Genomic DNA, 19,246 nt, shown 5'->3' on the forward strand with positions numbered 1-19,246 from the left:
TTTCTTCAGGTAGCTGTTTTTTTTTTGCTCCATATTTTCCAAAGGTAAGTTTTTCTTCAGCACATTTGCCTGTAGTTCCTAATCCTTGAATTCAAAAAATGGAGCACTTTGACATTGAAATGTTACTAAATATCACTGTATAATAAGTATTCAAGGATGTTGAAGTTTCAATGTACAGTTCATCAACTTTACCTTGAAAATTGTCACAAAAGACAGCAAGTATGTTGGCAGATCAGAGATACTAAGAGATCCCTTAAATACGGTATAAAATAATGGGAGATCCCTTCCACATGGTCTCGAATAATGAAAGATCACAGAGTGAAGTCCCGTCGGCTACCATAGTGAGAGTCTGGGACTGCGACGACTGGCTGGATAGGCATGGAATGCTTCGAAAGGGTGTCGCCTGAATAGCCATTCAGCTCAGCTGTAATTAATTAAAAAAGACACCATTATTACTTCATATAGGTATTTGATTACAGTAATTACAGACTTACATACATGTAAAACCAGAAATTTATCTTCAGAATAAAAGTATATAAACATCTTTAAAACATTTTCTACCAGAAATCTCATATTGTATTGCACTGATTAGGAACAATTTCATTCTATTAAAGACGATCACACTCACCTTAGATACCTTGTAAACACCCACACATTTTAGCTAGACACCCACAATCAAATTTTAGAAATACACCCATATTTTAGCTTGACACCTACAAATTTTAGCCAAACACCCAAATATTTTAGAAAGACATACATATTTCAGCTAGACACCATAATATTTTAGACAAACACCCACATATTTTAGCAAGACACAAAAATGTTTTGGAAAAAACCCAGATGTTTTAGCTATACACCCACATGTTTTAGCAAGACACCAAAATATTTTAGAAAGACATACACATATTTCAGCTAGATACCATTATATTACAGATAAACACTTACACATATTGGATAGACACTCACTTATAATACCCACACATTTCAGATATACATCCTTACAGTAGGAGAGATATTATCTTGAAAAGAGATGAATGGGGAAAAAAATTGTTGCACACACTGCTGATCTTTGTATCTCATATGATGTTTGATATTTTTATTTAAAGTTTGGGAAGTTTAACTGAAAACTGAGTCACATTTCCACGATATGTTAGTGTATGTGGATCAGATATATACTTACACTTAGTTACAGTACCAGTTGTGGAGTACATCTCCAGCTTTGCACGTTTTGTGGCTAAGAGGAAAGCAAGAATAGCCAGGAAGGCTGCATCAAATATCCCCAGGATGGCGAGAATGTAGGCCCAACGAATACCACACTCGCCCAGGCGGTACTCTCCTGCTGTGTCGCCACAGATCGTCCTCACCTCTGCCTGATTCCACCCACTAGGGTAGATCACACAAGCCAGGAACATAAACAAGGCTACAAGACAAACAATACAGCATCAGACCAAGCAGGTGAACTATAAATGCTGTATACATAATATTTTTGTTACACTAATGTCCCTTCCAAATGATCAGACTCCAGTAATTCTGCATTACTGATGTAAAGGAGGTCTGAAATAGAGATAACTAACACAAACTACACTTCAGAACAAAAACATCTTTCTATAAGGATCCCATCTACACAGAATTCACTTTTCTATGAATACCACATCAACACAAAATACATATCTACCAAGAACACACCATTACAAAATTCACATGTCTATGAAGGTCATACAACCACAGAATTCTCTTATCCAGATCACACCAACATCAAATTCCTGTGTATAAAGACTACACCCACACATTAGCCACTGTCAATAAAGAACAGCCACACAGAAAATGGCTTCGTCGTCAGATGAAATCACTTCTAAAAAAGACAATATCCACACAAACACTTTGAAATCACAACCACACAGGAAAAAGCTTCATATGAAAATCACCTCTTTATTAAGACCACCTCTCTATCGTTGATCAATGAAACCATCATCAAAATAGAAATCTCCTATCTCTATCAACCATATTCAAAGGAGAAATTTTATTTACATGCCTATAAAGACCACAGTTAATCGAGTCAAACAAAACCTACTTGTTTACAGTAACCATATCCACACATAAACCACCTGTCTATAACAACCACATTTCCAAATATTCATATCCACATTCACACAATTATCACCTCTCTATAACAACCACATTTACAAATATTCATATCCACATCCACACAAAAACCACCCCCTCTATCACAATCACATTTGCATAAAACATCCATATCAATTATGATATACACACACAAACCACCTGTCTATAACAACCACTTTCATATCAATCATCCTGATCAATAACCACATCCACACATAAACCACCTGTCTATAACAACCACATTTATATTTATCTCCCTCATGAATAACTACATCCACACAAATCACCTGTCTATAACAACCACTTTCATATTAAACATCCATATCAATAACTACATTCACACAAAAACCACCTGTCTATAACAATCACATTTATATTAATCATCCTTATCCATAAACACATCCACACAAACCACCTGTCTATAACAACCACATCTATATTAAACATCCATATCAATAACCACATTCACACAAAAACCACCTGTATATAACAATCACATTTATATTAATCATTCTTATCCATAAACACATCCACACAAACCACCTGTCTATAACAACCACATCTATATAAAACATCCTTATCAATAACCATATATATGTAACAAATCTATAAGCCTTGGGTCTACATAACTTTGTCATCTGTTGTGTGTATTGTAGTTAAAATACAGCGAAACACATCAAAAGTATGACTACGTCTATCCAAGTTACCAGGACACAAAAACCTTTCACAATGGAATTTACTGGGATATGTCTTCCGAGACATTTAAATACCAAGTAAATTTTTGATCGTAAAACAGATTATAAATATTTACTGCATGTTAATGTCCTATTAATCCTAACAATTTAACTAGCACTGCAATATCTTGATATCTTTGCCACTGATCAACTCTGTTTGAAACTGCTTTTCTTAATCAGCTTCTATCACATACATGATATAATTTTACAGACACAAGAATCATTTATATTACAGCTGTGTTGTTTAAAGGAGGGTGGTGGCTGGAGGAAGTTGGTTTGAAGGAGGAGTGCAGGGTTGGGGTGGTGGGGATGTGTTGCAGGGAAGAGGTGAATAGGGTTTTGTTATTATCTTGACTACAAAATTATGTACATGTAATATTTATCCATGATCAATGACTTTTCCAACTATCTTATTTTTCAATTCCTTATTGTCACTAGTAATCTGCAGCAATTTAATAATTTATAACCATCATCATATTTTCTTGTAATGTATCTTACCGAGTCTGGTATAGAGGACTTGCATTAAGTCCTGAACTGGTGTAGTATGGTAAAGTGAACCACGGTTCATTTCGGAAATAAACTTATCTTATCTCGTGTACATGTATCTATCGTAATAATTATTGCTTCAGTTAGAAAATACTACCTCAAACTTGTTGACCAGTTTCATGACTCAGACTTACCTTTACATACATAACTCAGTGTATTTTTAATTCAGCTATTTCGTACACAGTAAACACCCATATCACAGGGAAACTGCCTCTGTTTGTTTGTTTGTTGATTTTTTTTGCATGACTTATCTGACTTGAATGTCCATAAAATCTACCTGCAGATTTCTTTTCAAATACATCTATTTGAAAGTTTTACCACTGAACGATGGAATGTATGAGAACAGCATTAAATTCAGTTTTAAATGGATATTAGTTATAATAATAAGCATAAAGATATCTTATCTATACGTATCAATGAACTAATATTTTTTCTATCATGTTTATAAGTTATTATTTAAGATATATCGGTGTTATACCAGAGATGATTTCCATGATTCCACATAAGTAGAAAACCAGTGTTTTCTTGAAGCAGAAGAAAAACAGCAGGGCAGCAACTGTAATCAACATCAACAAAGCTGACACACCAACGAAGAAAGATGTAGCCTTGAAGGAGTTGTTGAGGATAGAATCCCAGCTGAAGGGAGATCCATCACACACGTACTCCCCTAGGGCATGATCGGGGTAGCAGTTAGCGTACACGCCCAGATGCCCGTATCCTGGGGACTGGGGACTATCTCCAATCCACTGGGGCTGGATAAATGACACCAGATTCAAAATACACCAGATGATCGTGAGGAGACCCCATAACGCACAAATAGCACGGTATTCTCTCATGTAACGAAAATGGTAAACTCTTGCCGTCTCTGGGTTGAATTTGGTCACATTAGGATCCATTACCGATGTCATGATGCTACCCCGATCCGCAGCACCTGTTTGACTGATATTTACAACTTCCCTTCGTATCTTCAACCGGTCGAAAATAGACCTCGTGTATGTTGTAAACGGAGGGTGAGGTCTAACGATTCGTAGTCTCTGTCAATAGAAATACAATCTAAAAATAGCACCCGATCAAACTGGTAGAACAAGTTTCTACCTTCAGTGTCATTGATTGGCTATGCTTACCTGTTGTTGACACCGCCATGCACAAACCTGTTCCGCCACAGCTATTTTAGGAATACCACATGGCTCATTACAGATGCAGGGTTCATGGGTCATATTTTGCCGGAAACCGGAAGTGGTATGGACACGTTTGGCATTTTGGTGGGAAAAATGAAGCATTGCAGTCGACCAGTGATTGATTAGAATATAGACGTTCTACTTACATTATAGGGATCAACGAATTACACACAGACGCTGATAACAAGTATGTCGTCAACTTGTGACAATCTTATATTTCCTATGTAAGTCGATTATAAAACAGTGACAGACTGAATCGCCACGTGCCTGTGATCCATACTTTCGATTTTGACAATAAAGAAAATTGAACCTGGGAGTCACACTTAGACCGATCTCTACATTAGCTAGCACATGATGTAATGACAAGCTTGATATTACTTACTTCCAATCATTTTCATTTTAGTAAGAACCAGTAGAGACCTCTTGTTGAATTGAACGTCACCCCCTCCTAAAACAACAAAAACAAAAATGTCATTAGGTTGGGGGATATCCTTGAATTTGGGAGAATGTATCCTATTAGTACAGAGAGTTGTTATCCCTTAACTCTGACACATTAGTGTAAATGCCATGAAATGGGTTTTAAGCATAAGTGGACAAAGTGGCATATTCACAAAAAGCTGACCAAAACTTTTATGTCATACTAATTTGATTATGATTCAGAAAACCATTGCACTGTTAAAGGACAGCCACAAACCATGTACTCGTAAGTGAATCTAATATACTCACCTGTGCTTTTCTTACAAAAGCTAGGTTTCATTGTTTTTAATGGCAAGATTGAAAAGCTAGGTTTCATTGTTTTTAATGGCAAGATTGAATAGTGGTTTGTGAAAAAAAGTAGCCGATACATTTTTGATGTTTTTTTGCAAATCTAGCTAAACTGATTGATATCTTGGCCTATGAGTTGGAAACTGTCATTTACTATGTTTTTTTTCTAAAAAGCTATGTAACACCTACCTGTACACAAACATGTCTTAATTCAGAAGAAAAAAAATCCCCTGTTATGAGAGGTGGCATTGGATTTTTGTAGTACATCCTGGCATATTTAAGGATATTCACAATCTAATAAGAAAATCTCTCTCTCTAAATTTGCACCAAAACTGTCACATAGACTTAGTATTTTGCTCTAAGTGCTGTGTAAAACTAGTTTAACATTGTCTTATAGCAGCTTCACAGTCAGTGAAGATAAATTTTTCATACTATTTTTTACATGTTGCTTCAGGTTGTGGACCTCTGTATTTTGTTTAGGTGGATGGTAACAGTGCAGCATTAGGTGATAAAAATGGCAGAGATGGAGGTAGAGAAAGCGGATCCTGTCAAAGTCCTGTCAGAAAATATATCTTGTCGGAATCGGCAAATCAAAACTCTAATATCACTCATAGGACAGGTAATTACATAGGAATAAATTCTGAATACCCAGATTTATAGAAACTTATCTATTATGGCATACATCTATAAAAGAAAGTAACTGTGCAATATCATGTAAATATGTCAATTTGATAGCCTTATTTAGAAGGTTTTCCTTTAGGCTAACCATAAAGTGAATTTAAAGATAATATGGTCCTGTTGCCTGTGGGAAGTAGGGATTTTTGCTGTAATTATGTTTTTGAGGAAATGAAAATTATCTAGTATTTTATGAGCAGTGAACTCATGTTTTCAAGACCTGGATGAAGTTCATAAGAAGTAATACCATGATACTGTTATCAGAGATCACTATGATCGAGTACACAGACATTTTGTTCAAGTGGAAGCCAACAATCTCTTTATTATTTATGTTTGTTATCTCTATTATACTGGTATTTATGTTTATTTAAGCCTCAGCAGGTTGCTCCTCCTGCTCTGTTTCTGTACGGACATACAGGTACGGGGAAGTCCCTTGTCATCAACTCATTATTTCAGACACTACAGGTAGGAATTTTTCTTCAGATTTCAGTCATTGTGTCTTATGCCAAGATCCCTTACTATTACTATTCAAAGGTTGCTGAGAAATCAACACTCTGTCAAATACTTTGGCTTCCAATGATGTGTAAGTGTTTATGTTGCTAAAATGGTATCATGTTTTACATATGAAGTTGTCTCATTTGTCCATGGATGAAAAAGGCAAAAGTCAATATCAGAGAAAATTTCCAGGTGCATTTATTTCATAAAACATGCAACCCTTATGGTTCATCATATGAATTCCCATTGTATTATGCTCCCCAAAGGGAAAGCATATATTTATTGCTTTGTCTGTCCGTCCATACAAAAACTGTAAGAGGCCTCAACATAGATAGATCACAGCAAGGAAAAGTGCAGTGCACAAGGACTATCCTTCTCTTTTGCATAATTTAGGAGTTATCGCCCTTTGGTATTTTTCATAGTTAAATTTTGTCTAGAGCATTACTCTAAAAGTATAAGAGGTATTAATTTGAAACTACCTTGGTAGATAGGTCTCAAGGAGTAAGAGGGCAGTGCACAAGAATCATAACTTTCTTATTACCCTTTATTTTTCATACTTAAATTGTATCCCAATCAGGGAGCATAACCCATCTCTGACAGCTCTAGTATTGTACATGATATTGTTATATATCTTATTCTATAGCTACCCCATGTCATTGTGAACTGTGTGGAGTGTTACAATCAGAGGTTTATGTACGAGAAGATCCTCAACAAGCTACAGGGTTTACGATCATACATGGCTGACCCTGATTCCTATCTCAAGTGTGACAACATGAATGATTTCATACGGACATTCCAGCAAGTGTGTGAGGATAAAGGTCTTAATAAACAAACTGTTTATATTGTGAGTATTTTTTTTTGGACTTTGATAACTTGAAGCAAGATTTAAAGATTGAAATGGTGCGAGTATGTGGAATTATCGTTTAATAGCTATTCAGTGAACAAATGCATGGTTCTTTAGTGTACACTTGTATCATGCAATTTTGACTTTTACAAATGATTACTAATAGGTTTTGAAGTTGATGACCATGGAATCATTTTCTTTCGCATAAAAGGTAGTGCTTTCCATTCCATTAAATTTTAAGGGAAAATAATGTTACTTTGGAAAGTTAGTTGAACATATTTCAAGTTGAATAAGTTGATTTTTTTTTCATGTCTTTTGTTCAATATTTGATAAATTTAGTATCTGTTATAATAAAGGGATATGGTATTAAGAGTTGAGCTGCTGAAAGTTATTATTTTGTTGATTCCAGGTGCTAGATAAAGCAGAGTGCTTGAGAGATAAGGAGATCAACATAATACCATCATTTCTCAGACTTCAAGAACTGGTAGGTTTTAATACCACCATTTAGTTTTACTCTTGGACTAATGAAGAAGTTTTACAAAAGACTTATTCATATGTGAATAATCTATAAAGGGAGATAATTCATAAAACATGTTAATAATCTAAGGGAGACAATTTCACTCTCACTTTTTATTTTCAGACATGTCGAAATGTGTGTGTGATATTGATGACAGAGATAGTTTGGGAGAAATTTCGTACAGGGACTGGTTACTGTGAGCCCTATATAATCAACTTTCCTGACTACACAAAAGGTAAGGGACTCTACATACTGAAGTCTGTATTGTGATAATTTTTTGTTAAAAATAAAATATACATATAGAGATAAATATAAAACTGGTTCCATCAATCCTGTTATGTACAACATCAGACAACATTCACTCTTTGCTTAAAAAACAGATACATGTATACTTTGGTAGATATTCTGAATTTTGTTTTTAAACTCCATCAATATTCATGCTAACTTCAGATGAGGTACTGACTATTCTGACAGAAGACCGACCCAAGGATTGTGAGGCAGACTTCTATTCTATGTACCTTAATCTTCTTTTAAGTGTGTTCCACATGGTATGTCGAGACCTCAGGGAGATACGATACTTAGTAAGTACTAAACATTTGGAGGATAGTACTTCAATTTCAAATTGATATTGAAATGATTCTTTCTATGTTTATGATCATTATGCATATTGATCATCAGATTTACCAACTTAATCTATCTGTATTTCCTACCGAACGCCAACTATCTGAATTCCCCTACTAGACACCTACTAAATTAAGCTGTATTCTCCTCTATCTGAATTCTCCTACCTGACAACAATTTTATACACTTTTATACATTTGTCATGTAATTTCACAATTGAAAATAGTATTCAAAGGGATATAGTGTGGGCATTTTGTAAACTTGTGAAATGTAATTCCACAGGCTTCGCTGAACTATGACCAGTACTGTCAGCCGATTAAAACTGGAGAAGGTAAGTCTTTCAAAACACAATTTAGTTAAACATGGGACGGTAAGTCTTTAAATACAAAATTGGTGGTGTTAAATATTAAGTGTATGTTCTATGTCAATCAAAACTTCAATGAGGAAGATTTTTCAACTTAAATGATATAACATATTATTACATGTTTATGGTATCCATTGTTTAGTTTATAAATGATATCCCACTGGATTATGCTCCAACTGTGTTGTATTTTACAATTACTAAAATGGAAACACTATAATAATCATATGTAACTCATTAAAACATCTCTCTCTCAGCTGTAGCTTCAGATACAAGAAAACTGTGGAAGAATATAGAACCACATCTGAAAAAGGCATTACAGACTGTTTACCTGAGGGAGGTATCGAGGTATGTAGATAATACAGACTGTTTACCTGAGGGAGGTATCGAGGTATGTAGATAATACAGACTGTTTACCTGAGGGAGGTATCGAGGTATGTAGAAAATACAAACTGTTTACCTGAGGGAGGTATCCAGGTGTGTAGATAATACAGACTGTTTACCTGAGGGAGGTATCGAGGTATGTAGAAAATACAGACTGTTTACCTGAGGGAGGTATCAAGGTGTGTAGATAATACAGACTGTTTACCTGAGGGAGGTATCGAGGTATGTAGAAAATACAGACTGTTTACCTGAGGGAGGTATCAAGGTATGTAGAAAATACAGACTGTTTATCTGAGGGAGGTATCAAGGTGTGTAGATAATACAGACTGTTTACCTGAGGGAGGTATCGAGGTATGTAGATAATACAGACTATTTACCTGAGGGAGGTATCAATGTGTGTAGATAATACAGACTGTTTACCTGAGAGAGGTATCAAGATGTGTAGATAATACAGACTGTTTACATGAGGGAGCTATCCTGTCACACTTTGTTAGGGTGTGTTTGTCACATTCAATCCACTCTTGATAAGTTCAACACTTTGGTAGCATTCCTGTATGGTTTTCTAGGGGTTTTTTTTCATTTGTTTTAAATGTACCTATTAAACTAGCACCTTCATTCTTACATCATGTTTGAAATCAAGGATATTCCTGTCATTGCTATTTAACATGGACTGAGGCAGCTGTATAGAACCTCTTTAATTTGGTTTCTGATTAAATGACTTGACAAAAGTAGGCTTGTTTTTTCTGATAACTGTTTGGTATTTGTTTCAGCTCTCAGTGGGAAAAAGCACAGCAGGAAACTGAAGTAGGACAGATACCATCTTTACAAGGTATTTCAAATGAGAGGTAGTCTATTTATATACCTGTCAATATGTAACTCATTTTTTCCCTCTATACCTGTGTAAGATCATTTTTAGATTATAAGAATAAAATATGCTCTGAAAGCAGGTCTAGGTTTACATTTACATTAGGTTTATATCAAATTTCATCCTATGTCTCTATAACACAATGTTACACCAGGTACTGTTTTAATTAGAAGGGAAGTAACTCATGCAGACTTATTTCCGAGTCCCTGTAGCTATGGATAAAATAATGGAGGAAATATTGTATAGCTGGTAATTTTCACGGTCAAAATGTTTTTGATAATTTTTTATAAAATGATTTGATTTTATTCTAACATATTAAAATTTATTAAAATCAAAATTATACACACATCTCATTATTTCACAGACTAAATTTTCAAAATCATTTTCATTTACCACGAAATAGTGAAAATACCATCCCTGCAAAAAAAAATGAATGACTATACAGTATTTACAAAAAAAGGAGGTTCAGATATTGAAAAAGATGTAGGTCAAAAGTATCTGGTTCAATTAAGAAACAATCAGTGAGTGGAGTTGTCCTAGGCTTGAATAAACTTGGTTTTGAATGTACTGAAGTATAAACACTAATTTTCTATAAGTCTTAACAGGAGGTTTCACAAAAAAATCAGTTACCATATTCACATTTACTACAACTTGTACCACCTTAGTACTGTTAGTGTATGTAGAGATATATGTGTAATGTTTCTCTCTGTAGGTTTGTCCTCCAGAAACCATGTAGAACTTCCATACTACTCCAAATATCTGTTGATAGCTGCCTACCTTGCTTCCTATAATCCTGCTAAGACAGATCGCAGGTTTTTTGCCAGGGTAAGTTTATGTCAATCAGCAATGAAGTACTTCTTATATAATTCAATATTATTGGTTGTGATATATACATCATGTGATATGTTATCTCTGTCTTTCCAGTATCATAATAATGGAAGTATGATAACCTCTTGAATGAGTTCTTAAAATTTTAAATCTAAAATGATCCGACAGTTTTATTTTCTGACTGTTGAATAATTCTTGCATCATGAATATAACCAGATAGTTTTGAAATCTTTGAATATTTAATTTAAATACTTTGCAGTATATTTGCTTATTTTTTACTCTCAGCACTCTGGCAAGATTGACAAACGGGCCAAATTGATCAAGAAACATGAAAGAGTAAGTGAAATAATCCACCACGAATGTTAGCATTCATACAATTACATCGATGATATGAGGGATAATTGATTCAGCATGATCCCCTTCAGTATTCATCCATTTTGCCAGGGATGCTTAAGGACTACAATGCCACTTTTAAAGAAGCCCTTTTCTTGAACATTCAGATAGTCCTCCACTGCATGTATGATATTATCATCTGACCAAAAGTTGGAAATGGAAATGGCAATTTTCAATTTTGGAAACAGATGAAAATCTGACGGAGCAAGACTAGATGAATAAGGTGGATGTTCAATTAATTCAAAGCCACCATCGTTAATGGCAGCCATGGCAATGACAGACTTGTGTGTTTAGATTGTTGTTTGGCCTCTGGGGTGAAATGATGGACCCACGTTTCATCCATAAGTTACAAACCTCTGCAGAAAGTTAGCAGGGTCTGCCTCAGATTAGCATGCAACAAAGTTTGCCTGGTGTGCTTGTGATCAACATTCAGAAGTCTTAGTACCCAGCGGCCCATGATGCCAAGCTCTCCTGGTCAGGCATCATCCCCAAGGCTCTTCCTTTTTTACTGTAGCATTTAAAAGTAGTAATGCTACCATATCAGTATGGATATTCTTAGGTGATTTTTTGTCCATTTTGCAAAAGTCACTTGTCTTGTTTAATTTAGAGTGCTACCGCTTTGACATAAACTGACTGAATGACACTAGTCAGGGAAAAGTAGAAAAATGACATCCTTGCTTGACTTCTTCAATACAAGGCTCACAACTTATCAATCAACCCTCGTACAACAGTTGTGCAGATACAGCCATCTGTTGTGTAAACAGTAAAAGCTTCATGAAAATTCATGTCCTGATTAACTTGTTTCTTGATACACAGTTATTGTAATTATCAATTACCTATTAAAAGATATTGATGAAATATTACGTTCACGGTCATACAACTTTTGAAGATTTGATTAATATGTAGTCATGCTAAGGAAAGTATGTGAAATTATGTGTTCTGACTCATATGAATTTTGCATAATAAATGTCAATATTTCATTAATTGATTAATTTTTGTTCAATATTCTTTTTGTGTCAAGAGATGAGTTAATAGTCCAGAGAGGGGTTTTAAATTGTGTTGTTTTGATATGTTTTGATGTTTTCTTTATTTTCAGTATTTGCTAGTATTTAATAGTATGTATCCTAGACTATATGCTCAGCGTATCCTTTTGATTTATTTATTCATTAAAAAATACTTGAAATAAATCTGTGAGCTCTCTTAACCTGTGTACACTGTCATCCTGGATATTGTATTGTTGGCTATTTTTTTGGGGTTTGACATTTTGCTAATTTTCAGGGCAGGCAAGTGATGATGAATATGATGATAAAGTGGCTCATGAAATTATCTCTGATAGCAAAGCTGCCAAGTGTGCTTCCATTTTGTATTACTGTTTTACTGTAACAAGCCCTGCCACTCATGTAGTTAAAATGATCTAGGAGTTCAGCAGTGATTGTTATCTTACATTTTGTAACAGATAACTCTGATATGTGAGGCAAGATAGCTCTACCAGGAAGGCATAGGCCTAGCATAAGCATACACAACTTTAGAGAAAGATCTGAGGCATGTGTCACACTTCCCAGGAAGCTGGGAAACTGACCAGTTTGTGTTTACATAATTGGGTGATTACATAATTGGGTCCTTGGGGGAAGACTCTTTACCCTAATTAATGTCATGTGACAGGCCTCCTGTATGTTATTGAGGTAGTCACATGCTACTTCTAGGAGAAGCCCTCACCCTTAAAATGATCCAGATATGCTGATGAGTTATGAATGAGTGAGTTATGAACTGATTAACTGAAATACATTTTGAACATTAAATTGACTCATACAAGAAAAACTGTTAATATTCTGTGTTATATTGTATTTATCTTGTTGCCCCTGATTTTGTCATCATCAGGTGGTGGGCCATTCAAATTGCTCTGTGTCCATGGTCTGTCGTTTGTCCGTCCGTAAATAATTTTTGTTATTGCTATTTTTTGAGAAGTACTGGAAGTCATCTTTCACAAATTGAATATTTAGGCTTCCCTTGGTCCCTAGTTGTGCCCATAAAATTTTGGAACCGACAAAAACAAAATGCATGACAGTCATCCAGCCATCTTGGATTTTGACTTTGCAAGTTTGTTATCACTATTTCTTGAGAACTGTTGTATAGATCTTTCTCAAATTTCATATATAGGTTTCTTATGGTCCCTAGATGTGCCCATCTAATTTTGGAACTAATCAGAAAAAAAATGGCTGACTTGAATTTTGACTTTCACCGATTGTTATCGCTTATTGTCAAGAAGTCCTGGATGGATCTCTCTCAATTTTCATACGTAAGTTCCCCTTTGTCCCAAATAATGAACATTTAATTATGGATCTGATCAGAAAAACAAACTGGCCGAAAGGCAGCCATCTTGGATTTTACTTTGAAGGGTTGTTATTGCTATTTCTCGAGAACAAATGTATAGATCTTTCTCAAATTTCATGTATAGGGTTCTTTAGGTCCCTAGTTGTGCATATTTGAATTTGGGACTGATCAGCAAAATGGCTGACAGGCAGTCATCTTTGATTTTGCCTTGTAAAGATTGTTATTTCTATTTCTTAAGAAGTACTAAATTGATATCTCTCAAATTTCATATGTATGTTCCCATTGGTCTCCCCTTGTGCTCGTTTGCTTTTGGGACTGATAAGAAGAAACAAAATGGCTTCCAGACGGCTGTTTTTGATTTGGCAGGTAAAGATTATCATCGCTCTTTCTGTAAAGGAATGTTCAAATGTCTTATCATTAAGAGCATAAACAGAGAAGGGAGAAAAAAAGGGAAAATATCCAACTTCCAAAGAGCATATTAAGATCAAACAATGGTGGGTGTCAAGATCCCTCTGTGATCTCGTGTTTATAAATAAGATTTAAGCAAATAAGGCATTGCTTTGTACTGCTTCCAACAGTGAGGAAACCAGAAAACAGGACAGCATCCCCCTCCTACCATCAACTTCCCTTTTTCCCAACCCTGAAATATTGTTTCTAATTAATAATTAGTATTAGAAGGAAATTTCACTCTTTGCTGGTACTTGGTATTTGTGCGTTGTACTTGAGGAAATTGTTGATATTGTTGAGTAGCAGTGAGTGGACCATTCACAAGAGTGTATATACAAAGAGCCAATCCTACAGTAAACAAATTACTGTACAATTACGTCGGTAATAGGTCACATGTCAAGTATGCATGCATGTGATACATACTCTGATAATACGCAATAAAAGTGTTCTGGACGGACATGCTACACATGCACCCCAGTGATGAATAAGTGACATTATTGGTTTCTAAAACATTTGTTTATATTGCTGGATGTTTTCTACATTACTGCTACGCCTGCTCAGGAGTAAACATAAAAAACCATTTCAGTGATAATTACACTGAAACATTCATTATATATACACTTCAGTTTAAAAAAAATATATGAATTATGATTTTTCCACTTTTGCAAATATGGGATACAAACATCCCTTACGGAACAACCCTGTTGGATTTATAGAATCTTGAATTCTGAAACACAGATATCCCAAGAAATTTTGTGACATTTGGCTACAAAATCTATTTAATATTTTATTTTATTGATCAAAATAAAAGCATATACTTTATGTCTGCATCATGTCTTCTAAATTGACATCATTGTTTAGCACAGTACTCCAGAATGATGTTTCTTAAAGGGAGATAACTATTGCTAATCTATTAACAAATTTAAAAAGAAAAAAATAATAATTTGGTAAACTTTCATCTAGTTCATTTCAGATGGGTAACTTCACAGCAATTTTTGTCTGTTAATACATGTAGCCATATGTGTTAACAATGGGTGAAATTGATACTAGATTATTACCTCTTAAAGTTGACAGAAGTAAACTTACTTTCTGATAGGATGTAATGATATACATTAAATCACTTATGCCTATATTTGATGGTGTTTCTGTTACAGACTAGTAACCATATGCTGGGCCCCAAACAGTTTTCCATAGACAGACTGATGGCCATATTCTTCTCCATAGTGGAGGGAAGAGTGTCACCTACTGCCAATATATTTGTACAGGTTGGTAAAAACTGATATAAATGGACAGACTAAATAGAAAAATGTGGTTCTTATGTATTTTACAAATGTCAAAAAAGTGATGGGATTATTTGAAAATACATATTTTGCTGATTTATTAAAAGTTACAACATCAGTTGTGAACTTTCTTTTTCAAATTATGATTCACCTCTTCATTCAAAATGAACATCATTTATTTCTTCATGCAATGTCAATGCAAAATAGGTCAAATTGGGATATGTCTGGGATCAAAATATTTTGCCTATTCATGCAATGTTCATAATACTTGATATGAAAGTTTTGCATATAAAACTAATAAATGATTGAGGCCAAAGAATACCCCAAATGGTAATGGACCTAACATTTTGTGAAGGGAATATTTATATAATTTATATATGGATTGTAGATTTCCTCACTGGTCAGTCTAAATATGCTCGGACAGGTGGCTGGAGATGACCAGATAGATACACCTAAATACAAATGTCTAGTGTCCTTGGAATTCATTAAATCAGTGTCAAGGTCAGTATTATTGTTAACTTGATCTATTTTACAACAATTTTCCAACTTATATGAATCTTGTTGGCTTGGGTAGAGGGTCACAAGGGTTCTTACTGTGGGAGGAAACCTGAGTACCCAGGGAAACCCATGTGGTCAGCAAGGTGACCCCATACTTTTTTTGTGTCCATTCCAGGAATCAACACCCTTGATGCCTAGGTGGAAGGTATGTGTGTTACAATGTTTGATTTGGCTAGAGAAACTTACGGGAGGAGGATGGTATGATATTACATCATGATGCAAGGGTTCCTCTAAGTTTAGGGTGTTTAAAAGACTTCAAGATGTTTTCTTACTTACTGCTGTTATTCAGTTATAAATCCACATTTCATCAGATTAGTCCCATTGTTACAGAAGTTTGCTGTGAAAAAGGAAATAAAAATATAACTGTAGTATTACTACTTTGTTTTTAAGAACAAATCATCTGACAAAGTTTACTTGAAGTACTGATGTCCTTAATGACATTCCAGAGTGGAGCTGTGTTATCTGTGTCAGATTTACCGCGATTGGATGTTGACACGGAAGTATGACAGCAACTCGTAGTAAGATAACTAGACATTTCAAGGCCTGGGATTTAGCTGATATCATCCCTACATTCTCAGGTTGTGAAGTGACCGTCTCCTGACTAATTGGCCAGTTCTATTTCATATGATGAAGTGACCGTCTCATGCTGTAATTACCTAACACTTGGGGTAAAACACTACTTACTTTTACAACGAACTTGACCTTATTCCTGAAGGATTATTAACGAAGGAAGTGTTTTAGGTCATTAATTCTCATTATTTTTTGGCGACAATTGGAAATTTCCTTTGATAAGTGTTCTACTTGTAGTAATTAACAGCTGTCACATTGTACTTAGTTTCCTTGTGTACTGGGTTACCTGTGTTGCCAAATAACTACTGTACTTTGTTACCTGTGTTGCCTAGTAACCACTGTACTTTGTTACCTGTGTTGCCAAGTAACTACTGTGGAAGGTTACCTTTGTTATCTGGTAACCAAGATACTGGGTTACATTTGGTACCTAGTAACCGCTGTACTGGATTACATTTGTTGCCTAGTAACCAATGTACTGGGTTACTTGTGTTGCCTAGTAATTACTGTTCTTGGTTACCTGTGTTTTCTAGTAACCATTGTACTTGGTTACCCATATTTCCTAGTAGCCACTCTTACTTGAGTTACTTAGGAAAAGTAAACACTATATTCTTGAAAGTAGGAAAAAAATGAATAAAGTCCATTGATGTGTAGAGCAACAACCTCTAGTCGTTCATCTTTCATATTGTGTTACAAAATTTGACCTTGATGTTTGCATGTTCAGTTTGTTGCTTAGAATAACATAGGAGTATACAGGCCCATTGTTCCTTATATTAAAGTATATGTTGCAAGATTAATTTCTCTGAATCTGTTACAGAACTGTTGGATTTGATGTCCTGAGATATTTATATGACTTTGTGTAGAGGTGTGTGTGGCATCACTATGTCTGAACACCAGGTGGCACTTCTCCGATTGGTTACAGGCTAGCCACAGGATTGTAACTTTGGACCTTTTCACCAATCAAAAGCTGGAGGGATAAACAAGGAAAAAACGGTGCTGATATAAGTAAACCATATGATATTGACATGCACAGATTCTCTTATATGTTTACAGTATGTCTGTAAATGTGTGCCAGTAATATTTATCAAGACATAAATGACATACTTAACAAATACAAATTCATATGATACTACATAAAACTGTTTGTTGCAGGTGGAAATTACTGATCTTTCCTTATTTATATTGACAAATAGAAATGAAATATGCACCAGAAAGATTAAACCTTGATAAGTTATTGAATTTTCTGTTCTTTTCCTGAATATGTTTACCTTGATAACAAGGATCACCAGAATAAAATGGACATTTACATTGTGACATACTATACTTACATGAATTGCAAGATGTTCTTCAAAGATTTTTTCTTATAAGAATTGTTGCATAACATAACTAAATTTGCTTTGTTTAAAAATATGATTATGTTTATTGTAATGAAAATAAATTCACGTACAATGTTGCTACTGGATTGTTTGTTTATATGTTACAAAAAGATTATGGGAAATGCAGTTTTCGTTGAGATTTTTTTGTTAAGATTAATGTGCAGTGTTTAATCAGATGCTTATTTAGTCAAGTTTTACCAAGTACACAGTAACATGAGCTGAGTTTACCCATTAATACCTAACTAAGTAAAGGAGTGATTATTAGCAAATAATGGCTTTGTGTGTTTTTCCATATGACTTGAGAATTTAATGACTGATTGTCCAAGGGTCATGATACCCAGCAAGTAGCATGCTCTGTTGGTTGGCTTTCAAGTTGTTTTAGCTTACCTTGCCAAAAGGGTGAACTTTGACAAATTTTGTCAAAGAAACATGATATTTGGTTAGAAAATTCCTAGAATGAAGCCAGAATAAATGACTTTGACCTATATTCAAGTTCACTGGGCTCAAATTTGGTAAAACATTTAAATCTTCTTCTCATGAACTAAAAGGCCAAGAGACATGATATTTGGCTGGAAAATTTGTAGGATGATGCTTGAAAATTTTGCCCAAAGAAATGACCTTGACCTATATTCAAGCTCACAGGGTTCAAATTTGTTAAAACATTCAAATCTTCTTATGAACTAAAAGGCTGAGAGACATGATATTTGGTTGGTATGTTCCTGGAATGAACCAATATTCAAGGTCACAGGGTTAAATTGGTTAAAAAGACTTCTCATACACCAAAAGGCCTAGAAGTATGATATTTTGCTGGTATAAATATATATCAATACCAGGTGAACACTGCAGGTCCATAGTCCTCTCGCTCAGGTTTATTTAAAGAATTTAATTTGTTGGAAGTTTTTGTTACATACAGTCAAACTTGTCTTATAGGCCAACTTTATACAAAGGTCACCTGTCTATAAAGACCACTTTTTGGTTCTCTATTTAATGCAAATCAAAGTAATTGAATCTTTATTCAAAGGTCATCAGTTAATAAAGGTCAATTTTCTCTGCTCCCTTGATTAGCCTCTACAGACAGGTTTGACTGTATAATGCACCATGTTTGGTTACAATAACAAAAAACAACAATCATTACCAATATATTAGGACTCGGTGACAATGAAGGCCCATGGGCTTCTTGTTCGTTTTTCCCTGAATATTTCTGAAATCTGTCTTTTAAATAACAACTTTCACAAATTGTTTTAAGGAAAAGATCATTGTTACAGTTTCTCAATATTGATGCAGTATTGTCATTTTTGATCTTATTCAAGCTACAATATTATAATGGATATGTTTGACTAGTCAGAAAAAAAACTAC

The 19,246-nt window shown here is 34.7% G+C and overlaps 2 protein-coding genes across 2 annotated transcripts; one reads left to right on the forward strand and one right to left on the reverse strand.

The window, feature by feature from the left end:
* Nucleotides 1-141: 141 nt before the first annotated feature.
* On the reverse strand, nucleotides 142-4,312 carry LOC132546005 (LHFPL tetraspan subfamily member 5 protein-like). Its single transcript, XM_060209692.1, has 3 exons — nucleotides 3,883-4,312; nucleotides 1,181-1,420; nucleotides 142-424 (listed from the first exon to the last, which is right to left on the reverse strand). The coding sequence occupies exons 1-3, from the start codon at nucleotides 4,310-4,312 to the stop codon at nucleotides 312-314; spliced, it is 783 nt and encodes a 260-aa protein (XP_060065675.1). The 3' UTR covers nucleotides 142-311.
* A 411-nt stretch (nucleotides 4,313-4,723) lies between these two features.
* LOC132546001 (origin recognition complex subunit 5-like) lies at nucleotides 4,724-17,822 on the forward strand. Its single transcript, XM_060209688.1, has 15 exons — nucleotides 4,724-4,769; nucleotides 5,828-5,966; nucleotides 6,395-6,487; nucleotides 7,161-7,361; nucleotides 7,771-7,845; nucleotides 8,002-8,113; nucleotides 8,329-8,459; nucleotides 8,782-8,830; nucleotides 9,118-9,208; nucleotides 10,015-10,073; nucleotides 10,822-10,934; nucleotides 11,223-11,273; nucleotides 15,263-15,373; nucleotides 15,777-15,889; nucleotides 17,331-17,822. Exons 2-15 carry the CDS (start codon nucleotides 5,862-5,864, stop codon nucleotides 17,374-17,376), a joined length of 1,350 nt encoding a protein of 449 aa, XP_060065671.1. The 5' UTR covers nucleotides 4,724-4,769; nucleotides 5,828-5,861; the 3' UTR covers nucleotides 17,377-17,822.
* Nucleotides 17,823-19,246: the final 1,424 nt, after the last annotated feature.

Source organism: Ylistrum balloti, unplaced genomic scaffold (genome assembly GCF_031769215.1).
Source record: "Ylistrum balloti isolate Yb309-2 unplaced genomic scaffold, AGI_CSIRO_Ybal_v1 Utg369872, whole genome shotgun sequence".
NCBI lineage: Eukaryota > Metazoa > Mollusca > Bivalvia > Pectinida > Pectinidae > Ylistrum > Ylistrum balloti.